At 43.1% G+C, this 21,667-nt stretch overlaps 1 protein-coding gene across 7 annotated transcripts in view; it reads left to right on the forward strand.

Moving 5' to 3' along the window:
- LOC139548926 (pleckstrin homology-like domain family B member 1) overlaps positions 1-21,667 on the forward strand; it is a 94,997-nt gene that overhangs the window by 31,312 nt on the left and 42,018 nt on the right. For all 7 annotated transcript variants that reach the window (XM_071358891.1, XM_071358893.1, XM_071358892.1 and 4 more), the window contains exon 5: positions 4,677-4,802. In XM_071358891.1, coding sequence (XP_071214992.1) covers positions 4,677-4,802 — 126 coding nt within the window. The remainder of the gene's footprint in view (positions 1-4,676; positions 4,803-21,667) is intronic.

The following is a 21,667-nucleotide window of genomic DNA, read 5'->3' on the forward strand; positions in this document are numbered from 1 at the left end:
ACTTTATATTTCAGATTCTTCAAAGTAGCCACCCTTTGCCTTGATGACAGCTTTGCACACTCTTGGCATTCTCTCAACCAGCTTCCTGAGGTAGTCACCTGGAATGCATTTCAAATAACAGGTGTGCCTTGTTAAAAGTTAATTTGTGGAATTTCTTTCCTTCTTAATGCGTTTGTGACAAGGTAGGGGTGGTATACAGAAGATAGCCCAATTTGGTAAAAGACCAAGTCCATATTATGGCAAGAACAGCTCAAATAAGCAAAGAGAAATGACAGTCCATCATTACTTTAAGACATGAAGGTCAGTCAATCTGGAACATTTCAAGAACTTCAAGTGCAGTCGGAAAAAACGTCAAGCACTATGATGAAACTGGCTCTCATGCTGCGGAGGATAAGTTCATTAGAGTTAACTGCACCTCAGATTGCAGCCCAAATAAATGCTTCACAGAGTTCAAGTATCCGACACACCTCAACATCAACTGTTCAGAGGAGACTGCGAGAATCAGGCCTTCATGGTCAAATTGATGCAAAGAAACCACTACTAAAGGACACCAAAAAGAAGAAGAGACTTGCTTGGGCCAAGCAACACATGCAATGGATATTAGCCCGGTGGAAATCTGTCCTTTGGTCTGATGAGTCCAAATTTGAGATTTTTCAACCGCCGTGTCGTTGTAAGACGCAGAGTAGGTGAATGGATGATCTCCGCATGTGTGGTTCCCACCGTGAAGCATGGAGGAGGAGGTGTGATGGTGTGGAGGTGCTTTGCTGGTGACAATGTCTGTGATTTATTTAGAATTCGAGGCACACTTAACCAGCATGGCTACCACAGCATTCTACAGCAATACGCCATCCCATCTGGTTTGCGCTTAGTGGAACTATCATTTGTTTTTCAACAGGAAAATGACCCAAAACACACCTCCAGGCTGTGTAAGGGCTATTTGACCAAGAAGGAGAGTGATGGAGTGCTGCATCAGATGACCTAGCCTCTACAATCACCCAACCTCAACCCAATTGAGATGGTTTGGGATGAGTTGTACCGCAGAGTGAAGGAAAAACAGCCAACAATTGCACAGCATATGTGGGAACTCCTTCAAGACTGTTGAAGCTGGTTGAGAGAATGCCAAGAGTGTGCAAAGCTGTCATCAAGGCAAAGGGTGGCTACTTTGAAGAATCTCAAATATACATTTGTTTAACACTTTCATCGTTTTGATGTCTTACTATTATTCTACAATGTATAAAATAGTAAAAATAAAGAAAAAGCCTTGAATGAGTAGGTATGTCCAAATTTTTGACTGGTACTGGATATTTTACCTCTAATCTTTAAAAATGCTAAATCTCTCAGCCTCATGGCAAAATGTATAGAATAGCATGATAAGCTATAAAATGCACATTTTCCTCTCTGCCCCATGGCAAAATGTGCAGAATTGCAGGAAATTAGCTTTAAAATAGCAACATTTTCTCTTAGCCTCAAAATCTGTGGAATAGCATGAGATTACCTATAAAACTATATATTTTTCTCTTTGCCCCATGGCAAATTGTGTTAAATCCATAGTCACATACTGTTGATTAGTGTCCCCCTATGCCAAGGGATCCATCACTATAATTAGGTCTGTAATGGCTGAGTTGATGAGTCTTAATTGACATTGATGTGGTTCACAGATAATGACCCTGTCCTGTCACTGCAGGTGGCTGCTGACTAGCCATTTATGCAGCTGTTGTATTGTAGGAAGATCTTCAGAATGTTTTTGTCTGTACACTAACTCACACTCAACAAATCATACGGTTATTTTGCAATATTTTCCTTGCATTGATATGATCAACCACCAGTCCATGGCTAGATGTAATGGTTTTGCTCTCCTCCCTCTGAGGAAAGAAAAACGATCAGAAATGAATTAATCTTATGAGTCATATTTCAAGGTTCGCCCTAGCTAGCTATTCAATGGTTGTTAGTTGAGAGAGATTGGAAATTCTTGAACTTGTCATGTCCTTGACTCAGACCCAGTTTGATGCCTGTGCTTGTCCAGTGTGTTGTCTCACTCTGTTGTCCACTCCTGGTTATAGGCTTATGAGCACACACACACACACACACACACACACACACACACACACACACACACACACACACACACACACACACACACACACACACACACACACACACACACACACACACACACACACACACACACACACACACTGCTGTAGCTTGGAAATGGTGTAAACGAGCAGCTCTTTGTGTGGTTTGCTGTCTCATCCTGCCTGTCTGGTCCCTGATGGCCTGTCGTGTCACTGCTCAGCTGTAGAGGCAGCAGGATGGGGCACCGTTACCCCTTTGCCCTGGGCCTGTGGTGTGTGCGCAGGCATGTGTATGTAATGTGTGTGTGTATCGTTACTCATTGTGTATTTATTCCTTGTGTTATTATTTTTTTAGTATTTCTCTTTTTTTTTATCTCTGCATTGCCGGGAAGGGCCCGTATGTAAGCATTTCACCTGTTTAGTGAAGCATGTGACAAATCAAATTTGATCTGATTTTAATGTATGTCCGTTTGTGGGTGCGTGTGTGCTTTTTTCTGGTGCAGCAGACACTTTTAGTTAACCCTCACCAGAAGCCACAGACAGAGGCACACAAGGTCCTTCGGTTGCCGAGATCTTTGGACCAGTCCCTAAGGGGAAAAGAAAAAGGGCAGAACAGAGGCAAACAGTCAGTGAATGGCAAGTTCAGCGTGTGATGAAAACAATAGGAGAACCAGTCTCCTTCTTCTAACATCAGCAACCAAGTATAATGCTTCTTCGTCCACTGCCTGTATTCCAATAGAGCTGTACAGCTGTATTGGGGAAAGTTAACAAGGCCATGTTAGCCTGACAGGATTTTTCTGCTGTGGCTGACCGATACAGTTCTGCATTCACAGTTCGTATCTGCATTCTGCACAGACTACATACTTTTAAAGAGTTTATTTTATTTTCCCGTATGGAACTTAATTTGTGGTGTCAGATACAACCACATACAAGTAATTGCAATCACACATAACAGTGCGTTTTTCTTCCTCGCGTTGCAGTTTTTACATGTTTTCCTGCTATTATATGACCCTGATGGTATGATATGCAACATCTATGCTATTAATACTTTGGATCAAGTTTGTACAGCGCGTGTGTGCTGTCTGAATAGCCAATGAGTTGTGAGGTTGAGTTGGCTTACAGTGTGTGCGGGCTGTAGCCCGGGGATATGTCATTTGAAGGGTGGGTCTGACACTGGGCGTGATTGAGTTTTCCCTCCCTCTAATCGTGTTGATACAGGTCAAAGCCATGCCTCTGTTCTCCTTGGCTGTGACTCAGGCCTGCCAAAACGCACAACCTCTGTCTCCTGAAGAAGAACAGAGAGCATGTACAGACAGATATTCAGCTGATGTGGCGCTCTCCTCTACAATCTTAAGTAATACTGTTATAAAATGTAATACGTCTCAGTACTACCCATCACATCACTTGTTTTTATGTTTGCCTCTCCAGAGACATTAATTTCATATATTTTATTACCAAATGTGGACATAAACATCATATATAATAGAAAGGACATGCAACTTTTCAAATTTTCCCATTAGTCAAACAATTAAAGCTAAGCTCAACTCTGTCGACATAATTTAAAAAAATCTGCTTCTCCGCTGCATTGGCATCATCTCGTCTCCCTACACTGATGTGATAGTTACCACGGTAATTCAGCTGTGCCTGTGTTTGTGTCCTAATCACGTCCTGTCCAGTCAGAGCCTGTGAAGTAATCAACTGTTTTTCCCCACTGCCATGGAATAAAAAGGCACCTGGCTACATTGTACACACTCTATGCATCCCAAGTGAAATCCTATTCCCTATATAGTGCACTACTTCTGAACAGGGCCCTATGGGCCCTGGTTAAAAGTAACACACTCTAAAGGGAATAGGGTGCATCTGGATCTCACCCAATGATGGTGCTCTGATTGAAAAGTTTCCATGAAAGCCTTTTTACCCCAGGTTCTCTGGTTGCTGATGACAGGTATCAGTTAACAGACCACCCTCTATCTCAATCTAAAATATATTTTCAGCTATTCACTGTACAATGGGACTATATTTGGACAGTACAGTAGCAATCTTTGCTTTCTCCTGATTACGTTTAGTTAGTAGCATACAGGACTGAATTAGAATGTTTCAGATTTTTCAAACAAGGCTTTAAGTGGATCAGAATAGGCACTACAAGCACAGGGTCTTTTCCATAGAGATCAAACTAAATATATGGTCTTCACTCACAAGGCAATGCGCAATGCTTACATAGAAGTGAGTTACAGGCCATGCCTGCCTTTTCATATCCTGTTGTTATGCAATGTCTATCAAACCCTTCACCACCTTATCAATCTGCCAGACCCCAGTGACTTGCAATAACTGATGCTGAAAAGATCAAGTATATTTCCAGTAACGTTGTCCAGACTTATATTGGATGTGTTTCACTCATATATTACAGAGGCAACATCAGTTGAAGCTAAAGCTGATGAACTGAAGATACAGATGACAGATATCAATGTGACAAGCCAGGCCTTGGGGAGTTAATGCAAGTCTTTAGGTCTCAGGCAAAGTTACTCATCATGCAAGCATGGTTCACTGAACCACCTCCCTTACAGATGCTGCTTTCTCAACCTCCCATGTTTTCTTTTACAGGCTGTATGCTGTGTTTTGGCCAGTCAGTATTTTTCCGCTTCAACCACCCAGAGGAGGCGTTCAGGATGAAGAGCATGATGCCAGGGGGAAGCAAGGGCTCCGGTGGGAACTACAGAATCCACTCAGGTAATATAGTACTGTCACAGGTAATATAGTACTGTCACAGGTAATATAGCACTGTCACAGGTAATATAGCACTGTCACGGGTAATATAGCACTGTCACAGGTAATATAGTACTGTCACAGGTAATATAGTACTGTCACAGGTAATATAGTACTGTCATGACACACTCAAGGTATAGGCCCTACCGGTGTATGAACTAGCCGAAAATATTTGCTGAAAAAATAAGCAGAAAATCTCATGTAGATGTCTATCTGGATGTTACAAGATACATTTTGTGAGCACTTCACTTGAACCATCTCAAATACAAAGCTTGCGTAATACTCAGAATACATGGCCGATGTCAGCTTATAGCGACCAACGTTAGAGTGCAATGACACACGTTGAATATAAACTACTGGGGTAAATCTAAAGGTAAGCAAAGGGTTAAAAGCAAGGTATTTTAAAGACATTTTTAATACCCCGTCAAATGAAAATACACTGAATAAACTACACTTCCTCCACCAAGGTCCTTGTTCCTGTGTCTCCACACAGCTTAATGGCTCAGATTGTTACCGTGGCTAAGGAGGCAGCTCCCTTACAGGTGCTGAGTTTCACACGCCACAGAAGGCCCCTTATTGCCTTTCCATTTCCGGCCTTGGTGAAGACAGGGTGCAACAGAACCCTGGTTGCCTAGCCTGCTGGCCCTGGTTTCACACCATGCATGATTTATGAGCATCTCATTCCTCTCTGGGTCTCTAGGCAGAAGTGTTCAGCTGCCTAGCCCTGCCCTGCCCTGTCCTCTCCTCGCAGGCACAGTGGAGTGTGTTTCCCCTTCTTGGCCGCCTTTGGGGGATCTTGACTAACCGGTGTCTATATGTAGCCTCGCTACTTTTATAGCCTGTCTTTTTACTGTTTTATTTCTTTACCTACTTATTGTTCACCTAATACCCTTTTTGCATTATTGGTTAGAGCCTGTAAGTAAGCATTTCACTGTAAGGTCTACCTACACCTGTTGTATTCGGCGCACGTGACAAAAACTTTGATTTGATTCTTGCGGATCTGTCCCAGCATCTTGTTATTTCCTTATTTTTATTGAGCGTTGACGATGTGCCACCGGTGATAAGTATGGAGCATATACATATTGGGTGTTGAACTTCCTGGTTTGTTAATGAATGCTTTCCGCTGTTGTTAAAAAGGCTTGATTTCTCCTTAGATGTGCATTCTTTGGTGTGGTCACTGGAGAGGGTCTGTTCTTACCTTTGACGTACTTAAACTGTGTATTATTGTGTGTCACATTAAGGTTGCTAGATCTGATTTATGAGTATAATTTCTAGTGCTTACTTGGTAACCCATCTCACATATCGTACATTGCAGTAGGCCTATAGAGTAGTTAGAGTTCTGACAGGCACTAGTCTCTTTAGCCACCCTCAGTGAGCAGCTCTGACACATTTCCTACCAGGCTCATTCATATGCTAGCCAGGCAGACAGCTTTGTTGGCTACGCACTGCTTATTTTAAGTTGAGGGGTATCTTTTACTGTTTCTATTTTTAAACCTCTACCCTATTCTACTATCTTCCATCTCCACTTCCTGTGTGTTTCCTCAAACTTTCCTGCACCACATCATTTCCCTGTGTAGTTTAGGTTAACAGGGGATTTAAATGCCTTCTCTATCTTAATTATCTCCTGGCCACATCGCGTCCATCTTAATATCCCATCGTTTCAAATGGTTGGGCTCTGCCTAAAAAGTCTGATATAGCTTACACATTCCACAACTGTTATTTGATGTAGTCAAAATCCATTGGTTCATTGTCTATGCAGTAAAAATGACATTAGACAAGGAAATATCACCTTTTAGATAACCTAGAAGACTCACTACTATATAGCCTAGGCATATTATTAAATTAAGTATGAATGACAGTATGATTTCACAGTAGTTTCAAGTTTTAATATCACATGCACAAGTACAGTGAAATGCCTTTCTTGCTAGCTCTAACCCCAATAATGCAGTAATTAGGGATGCACAATATATCGGTGAACATAGCTAAAAATGCCAACATCGGTATCGGCCGATGTCTAGTTTAACGCCGATGTGCAAAAGCGATGTCAAAGCTGACGTGCATACCTATATAATGTAGGTACATGCCGTAATGACGCCACGTAAAATTTTGCGCTACACGTGCAACACAGCATTCATAACCTAGCCCACAATGTTTGCTGTGTGGATCGAGCAGTCAACAAGTCGAGCAGTCATTTGAAAGAGCAAGAACATTTCAGCGAGACAACTCAAAAGGTGAAATCCATTAAAGCCAAGATAATGCAATTAATTCATTGCCCTTGACAATCAACCGTTCTCTGTCGTGGGTGATGTTGATGACTGGTCGAGCACCGGTACACACTACCAAGTGCGCTATTTTTCAGATGTTGCCCTACTGGAGTTACACAGTAATAGCGTCACTGCTATTAGCTTCAAGACATACATACTATGGAACGCCGTTTGTGTCTTCGCATGTCAAAAAAGGTACAGTAGCATTGTCAAAGCTGTACAAAAAAGTCTGCAAACAAGCAAACACCGGCCACTAACGATGTGTTTACAATACTGCGTTGGTAATAAACCATCTGTTCGACCGCAACTTCTGGGGTAGCTAGCTTTAGCTTGGTACCTAGCTAGCACCAATACAACCAGCCTGAAAACAATGACCAGTAGAAACTGCAGTCATTTTCATTATTCTTAGCAATGATTAGTATTAGCTAGGTTGCCACTTGTTGTTCGCCTATTGAAAATTAACTTCAGTTTATGAAAATAAATAGCTAGCCAGATACTTAACCCGGTTGCCCAAGATAACGTTATAAGCAGTCAGCTAGCTTCATCTGGCTAGTGTGGCTCGACCGGACTTGGCTATGTGTTGTGAAGCTAGCCACAAGGATTAGGAACAATATTGGAATTTGTGGTTTGCCTTCAAAATGAAAGTATGTCATTGACAGTGATGCAAATAAATACAAATAGAATTATGCAATACGTTTATTTTGAAGGCTAACCGCAAAGTCCACTATTGTGGCTAATCCTTATTGTGGCTAGCGTCACATAGATGGGTCCGACCACCATTAATCAAATAAAAACGGTCTTATAAATTAGGGTTATTTTAGAGGATGACACCTAGCTATATACAGTGGGGAGAACAAGTATTTGATACACTGACAATTTTGCAGGTTTTCCTACTTACAAAGCATGTAGAGGTCTGTAATTTTTATCATAGGTACACTTCAACTGTGAGAGAAGGAATCTAAAACAAAAATCCAGAAAATCACATTGTATGATTTTTAAGTAATTCATTTGCATTTTATTGCATGACATAAGTATTTGATACATCAGAAAAGCAGAACTGAATATTTGGTACAGAAACCTTAGTTTGCAATTACAGAGATCATACGTTTCCTGTAGTTCTTGACCAGGTTTGCACACACTGCAGCAGGGATTTTGGCCCACTCCTCCATACAGACCTTCTCCAGATCCTTCAGGTTTCGGGGCTGTCGCTGGGCAATACGGACTTTCGGCTCCCTCCAAAGATTTTCTATTGGGTTCAGGTCTGGAGACTGGCTAGGCCACTCCAGGACCTTGAGATGCTTCTTACGGAGCCACTCCTTAGTTGCCCTGGCTGTGTGTTTCGGGTCGTTGTCATGCTGGAAGACCCAGCCACGACCCATCTTCAATGCTCTTACTGAGGGAAGGAGGTTGTTGGTCAAGATCTCGCGATACATGGCCCCATCCATCCTCCCCTCAATACGGTGCAGTCGTCCTGTCCCCTTTGCAGAAAAGCATCCCCAAAGAATGATGTTTCCACCTCCATGCTTCACGGTTGGGATGGTGTTCTTGGGGTTGTACTCATCCTTCTATTCCTCCAAACACGGTGAGTGGAGTTTAGAGCAAAAAGCTCTATTTTTGTCTCATCAGACCACATGACCTTCTCCCATTCCTCCTCTGGATCATCCAGATGGTCATTGGCAAACTTCAGACGGGCCTGGACATGCGCTGGCTTGAGCAGGGGGACCTTGCGTGCGCTGCAGGATTTTAATCCATGACGGCGTAGTGTGTTACTAATGGTTTTCTTTGAGACTGTGGTCCCAGCTCTCTTCAGGTCATTGACCAGGTCCTGCCGTGTAGTTCTGGGCTGATCCCTCACATTCCTCATGATCATTGATGCCCCACGAGGTGAGATCTTGCATGGAGCCCCAGACCGAGGGTGATTGACTGTCATCTTCAACTTCTTCCATTTTCTAATAATTGCGCCAACAGTTGTTGCCTTCTCACCAAGCTGCTTGCCTATTGTCCTGTAGCCCATCCCAGCCTTGTGCAGGTCTACAATTTTACCCCTGATGTCCTTACACAGCTCTCTGGTCTTGGCCATTGTGGAGAGGTTGGAGTCTGTTTGATTGAGTGTGTGGACAGGTGTCTTTTATACAGGTAACGAGTTCAAACAGGTGCAGTTAATACAGGTAATGAGTGGAGAACAGGAGGGCTTCTTAAAGAAAAACTAACAGGTCTGTGAGAGCCGGAATTCTTACTGGTTGGTAGGTGATCAAATACTTATGTCATGCAATAAAATGCAAATTAATGACTTAAAAATCATACAATGTGATTTTCTGGATTTTTGTTTTAGATTCCGTCTCTCACAGTTGAAGTGTACCTATGATAAAAATTACAGACCTCTACATGCTTTGTAAGTAGGAAAACCTGCAAAATCAGCAGTGTATCAAATACTTGTTCTCCCCACTGTAGTTAGCTAGCTAACTATTGCTACTGATACAGATGATGTCGTTTTGCTATGTTTTTGGGGAAGAACATTGTTTGCATCCATGAGCTAACTGGCTTTTTTTTTATGACCAGCACTGTAGGTGCGTGAAACAACTTTACCAGCATCATAGCATACGTATAGATGAATCTTTGTGACATGAAATACAAGTGATAGTGTAATAAATACGTAAAAAATGAATGGACGCGTTAAATTAGTCAACACGCTTATTTGACACATCAAATAGTGTTATCTACTGGTCATTGTTTTCTTTTTTGACACGCAAAGACCCAAACGGCGTTCCATAGAATCCTGGTTGAGAATGAAACGACTGAACAAATGAACAATGAAATAGCACAGCAAGTAAGTGAAAGAAATAGGTTTTGATTATGTTTTACTGGTAATGGGGACATACTTAAATGCCAACAAAATAACATTTTGGCCAGTGTGGTGTGTGTGTATTAGAGGTCGACCGATTAATCGGAATGGCTGATTAATTAGGGCCGATTTCAATTTTTCATAACAATCGGTCATTTTGGACACCGATTTTGCCGATTTAAAAAAACATTTTTTTTACACCTTTATTTAACTAGGCAAGTCAGTTAAGAACACATTCTTATTTTCAATGACGGCCTAGGAACGGTGGGTTAACTGCCTTGTACAGGGGCAGAACGACAGATTTTTACCTTGTAAGCTCAGGGATTCAGTCTTGCAACCTTACGGTTAACTAGTCCAACGCTCTAACCACCTGCCTCACGAGGAGCCCGCCTGTTACGCGAATGCAGTAAGAAGCCAAGGTAAGTTGCTAGCTAGCATTAACTTATCTTATAAAAAACAATCAATCAATCATAATCACTAGTTAACTACACATGGTTGATGATATTACTAGTTTATCTAGCGTGTCCTGCGTTGCATATAATCGATGCAGTGCGCATTCGTGAAAAAGGACTGTCGTTGCTCCAACGTGTACCTAACCATAAACATCAATGCCTTTCTTAAAATCATATATTTCTTTAAAAATGCATATTTAGCTAAAAGAAATCCAGGTTAGCAGGCAATATTAACCAGGTGAAATTGTGTCACTTCTCTTGCGTTCATTGCACGCAGAGTCAGAGTATATGCAACAGTTTGGGCCGCCTGGCTCATTGCGAACTAATTTGCCAGAATTTAACGTAATTATGACATAACATTGAAGGTTGTGCAATGTAACAGGAATATTTAGACTTATGGATGCCACCCGTTAGATCAAATACGGAACGGTTCCGTATTTCACTGAAAGAATAAACGTTTTGTTTTCGAGATGATAGTTTCCGGATTCGACCATATTAATGACCTAAGGCTCGTATTTCTGTGTGTTATTATGTTAGAATTAAGTCTATGATTTGATAGAGCAGTCTGACTGAGCGATGGTAGGCAGCAGCAGGCTCGTAAGCATTCATTCAAACAGCACTTTCATGCGTTTGCCAGCAGCTCTTTGCAATGCTTCAAGCATTGCGCTGTTTATGACTTCAAGCCTATCAACTCCCGAGATTAGGCTGGTGTAACTGATGTGAAATGGCTAGCTAGTTAGCGGGGTGCGCGCTAATAGTGTTTCAAACGTCACTCGCTCTGAGACTTGGAGTAGTTGTTCCCCTTGCTCTGCATGGGTAACGCTGCTTCGAGTGTGGTTGTTGTCGATGTGTTCCTGGTTCGAGCCCAGGTAGCGGCGAGGAGAGGGATGGAAGCTATACTGTTACGCTGGCAATACTAAAGTGCCTATAAGAACATCCAATAGTCAAAGGTATATGAAATACAAATCGTATAGAGAGAAATAGTCCTATAATTCCTATAATAACTACAACCTAAAACTTCTTACCTGGGAATATTGAAGACTCATGTTAAAAGGAACCACCAGCTTTCATATGTTCTCATGTTCTGAGCAAGGAACTTTAACGTTATCTTTCTTACATGGCACATATTGCACTTTTACTTTCTTCTCCACTTTGTTTTTGCATTATTTAAACCAAATTGAACATGTTTCATTATTTATTTGAGGCTAAATAGATTTTATTGATGTATTATATTAAGTTAAAATAAGTGTTCATTCAGTGTTGTTGTAATTGTCATTATTACAAATACAATTTTTAAAAATCGGCCGATTAACCGGTATCGGCTTTTTTTGGTCCTCCAATAATCGGTATCGGTGTTGAAAAATCATTATCGGTCGACCTCTAGTGTGTATGTGTGTGTGTGTGTAACCTTTATTTAACTAGGCAAGTCAGTTATTCTTATTTACAATGACGGCCTACCCCGGCCAAACCCGGACGCCGCTGGGCCAATTGTGCGCCGCCCTATGGGACTCCCAATCACGGCTGGGTGTGATACAGCCTAGATTCGAACCAGGGACTGTAGTGATGCCTCTTGCACTGAGATGCCATGCCTTAGACTGCTGCGTCCATGTGTGTGTGTTAACTATTTAACTGTACTAGAATGCTTAAAAGGCAGCTAAAATTGTAAATATCGGTTATCGGTATCAGGTTTTTTGGCAAGGAAAATTTGGATATCGGTATCGGCCCAAAAATGTAATATCGGTGCATCACTAGCAGTAATCATTAACAATGTAATACAAAAAATAACAAGGTAGAACAAAAACACACAAGATATAAAAATAAGAAGAACACGATAAAGTAAGTAAGCATACTATATACAAGGTCAGTTCCACAACCATATTTACAATGTGAAAGGATACTGGATCGATAGAGGGAGATACTGTATGTACAGGGGTAAGGTGACTAGGCATCAGAATATATGATAAACAGAGTAGCAGCAGCATATACTGTGCCTTCGTAAAGTATTCAGACCCCTTGACTTTTTCCACATTTTGTTACGTTACAACCTTATTCTAAAATGTATTAAATCAGTTTACACACAATACCCCATAATGACAAAGCAAAAACAGGTTTAGAATTTTTTGCTAATTTATTATTTAGAAAAAACTGAAATACTACATTTACATAAATATTCAGACTCTTTACTCAGTACTTTGTTGAAGCACCTTTGGTAGCGACAACAGCCTCGAGTCTTTTTGGGTATGACACTACAAGCTTGGCACACCTGTATTTGTGGTGTTTCTCCCATGCTTCTCTGAATATCCTCTCAAGCTCTGTCAGGTTGGAGGGGGAGCGTTGCTGCACAGTTATTTTCAGGTCTATCCAGAGATGTTTGATCGGGTTCAAGTCCGGGCTCTAGCTGGGCCACTCAAGGACATTCAGAGACTTGTCCCGAAGCCACTCCTGCATTGTCTTCAAAAATTTGTCACATGCGCCAAATACAACAGGTGTAGTAGACCTTACAGTGAAATGCTTACTTACAAGCCCTTAACCAACAATGCAGTTAAGAAAATACCCCCCAAAAAATAAGAGATAAAAATAACAAATTATTAAAAAGCAGGAGTTAAATAACAATAGCGGGGCTATTTACAGGGGGTACTGGTACAGAGTCACCGGTGTCGAGGTAATTGAAGTAATATGTACATGTAGGTAGAGTTGCGTCTTGCTTTTTCCCAACGCAGTTAAGCCAAAACTATGCCCGTTATTCAGAGGGGCGTTCTACAACGCTTTGCGCGCTCTCCAAGTCCGGAAGTGAATATCACGTAGTGCAAAATATCACGTAGTGCAAAATTTCAGTCACTGATTAATAACATTTGCCCTTGTATTTCAAGATTGAAAAGTATAATAACAATGTCGTGGACCGAGCTAGCCATTAACGTCCCTTAACGCTCAAAGACAGATTCAATGGCTGTAGTATAGCGTATTCGACTGAATGATTAGCTAATACATATTTGAGAAATTATGAATAATAAACATATGCTTTTACCTGATAATAGACTACCAATGATAATATAACAACTTCAAATACCGAGCTAGTAACGTTAAGTAGCCGAGGTTAACTTAGCTGACCTTCAATTGAGGAAATTCAGCAGAGTTCTGAGACATTTTTACAACTAATTGAAACTCTGAAAATAAATACATGGGCAATGTTACCAAACATGATAATAATAGGCCTGCATTATTGTAGGCAGCGAATTGTTAAATCACACTTTCCATCCTTACCTTGGAAGGTCACTGTCTCTAAGCTGAGAGGTCCTGGATGGCAGGAAGCTTGGCCGCAGTGATGTACTGGGCCGTACGCACTACCCTCTGTAGTGCCTTGCGGTCAGAGGCCAAGCAGTTGCCATACCAGGCAGTGATGCAACCCGTCAGGATGCTCTCGATGGTGCAGCTGTAGAACCTTTTGAGGATCTGAGGACCCATGCCAAATATTTTCAGTCTCCTGAGGGGGAATAGGTTTTGTCGTGCTTCGTGCCCTCTTCACTACTGTCTTGGTGTGCTTGGACCATGTTCGTTTGTTGGTGATGTGGACGCCAAGGAACTTTAGGCTCTCAACCTGCTCCACTGCAGCCCCGTCGATGAGAATGGGGGCATGCTCGGTCCTCCGTCTCCTGTAGTCCACAATCATCTCCTTTGTCTTGATCATGTTGAGGGAGAGGTTGTTGTCCTTGCACCACATGGTCAGGTCTCTGACCTCCTCCTTATAGGCTGTCTCATCTTTTTCTGTTGTGTCATCGGCAAACTTAATGATGGTGTTGGAGTCGTGCTTGACCGTGCAGTCATGATTGAACAGAGAGTACAGGAGGGGACTGAGCACGCACCCCTGAGGGGCCCCCCTATTGACGATCAGTGTGGAGGATGTGTTGTTACCCACCCTTACCACCCGGGGGCAGCCCTTCAAGAAGTCCAGGATCCAGTTGCAGAGGGAGGTGTTTAGTCCCAGGGTCCTTAGCTTAGTGATGAGCTTTGAGGGCACTATGGTGTTGAACCTTGTTCTGTAGTCAATGAATAGCATTCTCAGATAGGTGTTCCTTTTGTCCAGGTGTGAAAGGGCAGTGTGGAGAGCAATAGAGATTGCATTATCTGTGGGTCTGTTGGGGTGGCATGCAAATTAGAGTGGGTCTATGGTTCCTGGGATAATGGTCTTGATGTGAGCCATGACCAGCCTTTCAAAGTATTTCATGGCTACCGACGTGAGTGCTACGGGTCGGTAGTCATTTAGGCAGGTTACCTTAGTGTTCTTGGGCACAGGGACTATGGTGGTCTGCTTGAAACATGTTGGTATTACAGACTCAGACAGGGAGATGTTGAAAATGTCAGTGAAGACACTTGCCAGTTGGTCCGTGCATGATCAGAGTACATGTCCTGGTAATCTGTCTGGCCCTGCGGCCTTGTGAATGTTGACCTGTTTAAAGGTCTTACATCGGCTGCGGAGAGCGTGATCACACAGTCGTTCGGAACAGCTGATGCTCTCATGCATGTTTCAGTGTTACTTGCCTCGAAGCGAGCATAGAAGTTATTTCGCTCGTCTGGTAGGCTTGTGTCACTGGGCAGCTCTTGACTGTGCTTCCCTTTGTAGTCTGTAATAGTTTGCAAGCCAGGCCACATCCGACGAGCATCGGAGCCAGCCAACATTTGATCTTAATCCTGTTGTGATGCTTTTCCTGTTTGATGGTTCGTCGGAGGGCATAGTGGGATTTCTTATAAGCTTCCAGGTTAGAGTCCCGCTCCTTGAAAGTGGCAGCTCTACCCTTTAGCTCAGTTCGAATGTTGCCTGTAATCCATGACTTCTGGTTGGGGTATTTACATACAGTCACTGTAGGGACGACGTCATCGATACACTTATTGATAAAGCCAGTGACTGATATGGTGTACTCCTCAATGCCATCGATAGAATCCTGGAACATATTCCAGTCTGTGCGAGCAAAACAGTCCTGTAGTTTTGCATCTGCTTCATCTGACCACTTTTTTATTTACCGAGTCACTGGTGCTTCCTGCTTTAATTTTAGCTTGTAAGCAGGAATAAGGAGGACAGAATTATGGTCAGATTTTCCAAATGGAGGGCGAGGGAGTGCTTTGTTCGCGTCTCTGTGTGTGGAGTAAAGGTGGTCTAGAGTTTTTTTCCTCTGGTTGCACATTTAACATGTTGATAGAAAGTAGGTAAAACTGATTTAAGTTTCCCTGCATTATGGTCCCCGGCCACTGGGAGCGCTGCCTCTGGATGAGTGTTTTCTTGTTTGCTTATGGCTCATTGAGTGCGGTTTCAGTGCCAGCATCGGTCTGTGGTGATATGTAGACATCTACGAAAAATACAGATGAAAACTCTCTCGGTAGATAGTGTGGTCTACAGCTTATCATGAGACACTCTACCTCAGGCGAGCAAAACCTTGAGACTTCCTTAGATATCGTGCACCAGATGTTGTTTACAAATATACATAGGCCGCCACCCCGTGACATAGGCCACCGCACCGCGACATAGTCCACCGCCCCGTGACATAGGCCGCCTCCCTGTCTTGGCTGTGTGCTTAGGGTTGTTGTCCTGTTGGACGAGGAACCTTCACCCCAGTCTGAGGTTCTGAGCGCTCTGGAGCAGGTTTTCATCAAGGATCTCTGTACTTTGCTCCGTTCATCTTTGCCTCGATCCTGCTCGATCCTGACTAGTCTCCCAGTCCCTGCTGCTGAAAAACATTCCCACAGCATAATGCTGCCACCACCATGCTTCACCGTAGGGATGGTGCCAGGTTTCCTCCAGACGTGGCACTTGGCATTCAGGCCGAAGAGTTAAATCTTGGTTTCATCAGACCAGAGAATCTTGTTTCTCATGATTTGAGAGTCTTTAGGTGCCTTTTGGCAACTCCAAGCGGGCTAACATGTGCCTTTTACTGAGGAGTGGCTTCTGTCTGGCCACTCTACCATAAAGGCCTGATTGGTGGTGCTGCAGAGATGGTTGTCCTTCTGGAAGATTCTCCCATCTCCACAGAGGAACTCTAGAGCTCTGTCAGAGTGACCATTGGGTTCTTGGTCACCTCCCTGACCAAGGCCCTTCTTCCCCGATTGCTCAGTTTGGCCGGGCTGCCAGCTCTTAGAAGAATTTCGGTGGTTCCAAACTTCCATTTAAGAATGATGGAGGCCACTGTGTTCTTGGGGACCTTTAATGCTGTCGAAATGTTTTGGTACCCTTCCCCAGATCTGTTCCTCAACGCAATCCTGTCTCGGAGATCTGTGGACAATACCTTTAACCTCATGGCTTGTTTTTTGCTCTGACATGCACTGTCAACAGTGGGACCTTTTATAAACAGGTGTGTGCCTTTCCAAATCATGTCCAATCAATTGGATTTACCACAAGTGGACTCCAATCAAGTTGTAGAAACATCTCAAGGATGATCAATGGAAACAGGATGCACCTGAGGTCAATTTCGAGTCTCATAGCATGTGGTATGAATTCTTAAGTAAATAAGGTTTTTAAAAAATCTGTTTTTATTTTTAATACATTTCCAAAAATTTGTAAAACCTGTTTTTTTGCTTCATCATTATGGGGTATTGTGTGTAGATTAATCAATTTAAAAAACGGGTATAACGTAACAGAATTTGGAAAGGGTCAAGGGGTCTGAATACTTTCCGAGGGTACTGTATGATGATTGTATTTTTTTAATTTAACCTTTATTTAACTCGGCAAGTCAATTAAGAAAAAAATCTTATTTACAATGACGGCCTACTCCGGCCAAACCTGGACGACGCTGGGCCAATTGTGCGCCGCCCGATGGGACTCCCAATCACGGCCGGATGTGATACAGCCTGCAATCGAACCAGGGACTGTAGTGACGCCTCTTGCACTGAGATGCAGTGCCTTAGACCGCTGCGCCACTTGTGAGTCACACACGCCGTGTGTTGGAGTATCAGTGTGCGTAGTATGTAGAGTCCTGTGAATGTGCATAAAAATAAGAATAAAATACAAAGGTCAGAGTGAAAAGTCTATGGCATGGGTGGCTGGAGTCTTTAATGATTTTCCGGGCCTTCCTTTTACACCTCCCGATATAGAGGTCCTGGATGGCAGGGAGCTCAGCTCCTTGGTCTTGCTGATGTTGAGGGAGAGGTTATTGTTGGGGCTCCACACTGCCAGGTCACTGACCACCTCCCTGTAGTCTGTCTCATCGTCGGCAGTGATCAGGTCTACCACCGTCGTGTCGTCATCAAACTTGATGATGGAGTTGGAGTTATAAGTGGCCACGCAGTCATAGGTGAACAGGGAGTACAGGAGGGGACTAGGCACACACCTCTTTGTGGCCCCTGTGTCGAGGGTCAGCGTGGCAGAGTTGATGTTGCCTACCCTCACCACCTGGGGTTGGCCCGTCAGGAAGTCTAGGATCCAGTTGCAGAGGGAGGTGTTTAGTCCCAGGGTCCTAAGCTTGGTGACGAGCTTGGAGGGGACAATGGTGTTGATAGCTGAGCTGTATTTAATGAACAGCATTCTCACATACAGTAGGTATTCCTCTTATCTAGGTGGGTGAGGGCAGTGTTGAGTGCAACTGAGATTGCGTCATCTATTGATCTGTTGGGGCGTTATTGCAAATTGGAGTGGTTCTAGGGTGTCTGGGATGATGGAGTTGATGTGTTCCATAACCAGTCTCTCAAAGCACTTCATGATTACAGATGTGAATGCTACAGGGTGGTAGTCATTGTGGCATGAAGCCTTAGAGTTCTTGGGAACAGGGATGATGGTGGTCATCTTGGAACAGGGATGATGGTGGTCATCTTAAAACATGTTGGGATTACAGACTGGGACAAGGAGATGTTGAAAATTACCGGGAATATACCTGCCAGCTGTTCTTCACATGCTCTGAGAAAGCACCCTGGAATGCCATCGTACCCCGCGGACCTGATTAAAGACTTTACTCACATTGGCCTTGGAGAGCGAGATCAAACCCAATCTTCTGGGTCGGTGGCGGCCCTCACACCCGGTACGATGTTGGTATTGTCAAGGCGTGCATAGATTGCATAGAGTTTGTCTGGTAGAGAGACATCGTTGGGGACATCACGGCTGGGTCTTCCTTTGTAATCTGTAATCGCTCTTATCCATAATCTCATGTAGACTGGCCTACCCGCACTGTATCTGCAAGTTGTGGGCTAGAGCGCAGGTTCCCAGACCAGAGTAGGCATGTTTGCTAAAGGAACAGTTTTTGTGACAACTATCTGTAGAGTTGAAAATGTGATGGAAACGCATCACAACACATTTATTTGGTACATGAAAATGTAAGCGAAAAAATAAATGATGTGTGCACTGTCATCACACACTGATTTTTATCCGCAACAAATCTGTTTGGTGGAAACAGCACTGGTGGGAAAATTTGCATATTTTCTTTACAGGAACCCTTTTCTTTACAGGAACCCTTTGTTATTGGTCTATTAATTTACTAATTTACTTGCTTTGGCAACGTTAACTTATGTTTTCCATGCCAATAAAGCCCCTTGAATTGAATTGAATGAATTTATACTTTTCAAACTGTCTTTTCAAACTGCTCTTACACTCAAAAGGTATTAACCCGGTCTCCCGGGTGGCGCAGTGGTCTAGGGCACTGCATCGCAGTGCTAGCTGCGCCACCAGAGTCTCTGGGTTCGCGCCCAGGCTGGGCTGGGTTCGCGCCCAGGCTCTGTCGCAGCCAGCCGCAACCGGGAGATCCGTGGGGCGACGCACAATTGGCATAGCGTCGTCCGGGTTAGGGAGGGTTTGGCCGGTAGGGAGGTTTTGGCCGGTAGGGATATCCTTGTCTCAGTATGTAAAAAATGTAATAAAATGTATGCACTCTACTGTAAGTCGCTCTGGATAAGAGCGTCTGCTCTTGGCCGGTAGGGATATCCTTGTCTCAGTATGTAAAAATGTAATAAAATGTATGCACTCTACTGTAAGTCGCTCTGGATAAGAGCGTCTGCTCTTGGCCGGTAGGGATATCCTTGTCTCAGTATGTAAAAATGTAATAAAATGTATGCACTATACTGTAAGTCGCTCTGGATAAGAGCGTCTGCTAAATGACTAAAATGTAAATGTAAATGTATTATAAGAATGTTGACAATTTCACAGTAATAATCCAAGCTCATAGTGTAGAAATATATATAAAATACGTTTTTGACTGCACTGCCCCTTTAAGAAGAAAAACAGACGCCGTAGTTCCCGCCCCCGTAAACTACCAGGCCGTCACATCAGCACCGTGGACAGGGAAGGGAGGGGGAGCGAGCTAGCAGGGTAGCGGCGCCTGGCACACGAAACCCGGCTGGAATATCACTCTGTCAACCTTCCCGGGTGCGGAGAGCCGGGTAGGCTACGACAGGCTTCGGTAAATGCAGCTTTATTGAGGTAGAAATGCCGGCTCCAGCGTTTGGGTTTTAGCTGGGTCATAAGTCATTATGTCTTAGTCGCAGGCTTACCCATTCATGTAAGTACTTATAATTATTATTATTTACCGCTTTGGTGTAGTGACAGAGGGACAGAGACTAATGTATTTTCACGGTCATTCTCTACGTTTTTGACATTGTGGGTCTATTCATCTTCAGAGACGTTTGACAATCGAAATGCTGGCGACATCCTACGACCATGTGGCCTGTTCTGGGCTGACAAAATAACGGGGAAAATGAATAACCAAGTAACCGACAAATATCCATATAATTGTAATTTACACCAACATGTATTGGGGCCATATGTTGGTCGTGCTGTCACTCAAAATGACATGATGCTTGAATAGTTTTTCTGCTTGGCAGATGAAGAACTCTGGTTGAGTCATTGTAGAAAGACCAGGCAGATAGCCTACTCCCAGCTCTTTGCTGAACAAATAGTGCTTATGCATTATTTGTAAAGCCTCTTCATCATCCAGGGCTATGAGGTCATATTTATGAATAGAAAGCAAAATGAAGGTGGTTATTTACTGCAGTGATACACAGTAACTTGTTTATTCTAGACTGAAAGTACCCTATTTGAAACAGAGCTGTATTTGGAATGGCTTTCATATTTGACATGTGCATGATATCGATGTTACAGAAATATGTTCATATACATATTCACATGCATACAGTACATATTTCCACATACAAGAGTTGCCAAAGATGCGTGATCTCACTAATTTGTTTATATATACTGAGTATACCAAACATTTTTTTTTAAACTTAATATTGAGTCGCACCCCCCCACCCCTTTGCCCTCAGAACAGCCTCAATTTGTCAGGTCGACATGGTGTCGAAAGTATTCCACAGGGATGCTGGCCCATGTTGACTCCAATGCTTCCCATAGTTGTGTCAAGTTGGCTGGATGTCCTTTGGGTGGTGGACCATTCTTGATACACACAGGAACTGTTGAACATGAAAACCCAGCAGTGTTATTTTCACATACATCGGATAGGTGCAGTGAAATGTTGTTTTACAGGGTCAGCCATAGTAGTACGGTGCCCCTGGCGCAAATTAGGGGTAAGTGCCTTTCGGCTCAGGTATTCGAACCAGCGACCTTTCGGTTACTGGCCCAACGCTCTAACCGCTAGGCTTACCTGGCATCATACAAATGATCACATTGCTTATTCCTGGTTGCAGCCTATTAGCATATCATATTAATACCATAGATTACACCTGGATGTCCCCTTGTGCTCCCTAATCTACAACGTTGACATTATGGGGAGGCTGCGGGTTGCCTGCGATTTCAATTGAATTACCACTGTGCCCTGGCCTGCGCTGCTCTCCAGCCACACAGTAATTGGGTTATACTGGCACATTTTCCCCTCAATCTTTCCAAAGACTGTCTTTTGCTGCCTTTGTCTCTCGCTCTCTCAATCTCTCTCCCCCTGTTTCTCTCACTCTTTCTTGGTCTTTGTCGCTGCTCTGTATCTTTCTCTCTCTTTTTCCTTTTTCTCATTAGAATTTCTTCATGCAAATTGTGATTTGGGTGAATTAAGTTGGACAGTGGGCAGGTTTAAATTTAGAAGCGCTCTAAGATAATTGATGGCTTGAAGTGTGGCCAACCTATAAAACATAGAAGCCAATTGAAGGTACTTGTGCTAAAGGCTTAGGTTCTATAATAAAAGTAACAAGGCACTTTATATAAATGAGTGGTGGTGCAACCGTAAGATACAGTCCATTTATGAACTTTACGGTCCATTCAATTCTCTCAACATCATCTCATTATCTATTCAGCTCTTAGAGCCTATGTCTGTTTCTATTTGTCATGTTTTCAGGGATATACCATACTGTAAATTTTGC

The sequence above is a fragment of the Salvelinus alpinus genome, chromosome 22 (assembly GCF_045679555.1).
Source record: "Salvelinus alpinus chromosome 22, SLU_Salpinus.1, whole genome shotgun sequence".
Lineage (NCBI taxonomy): Eukaryota > Metazoa > Chordata > Actinopteri > Salmoniformes > Salmonidae > Salvelinus > Salvelinus alpinus.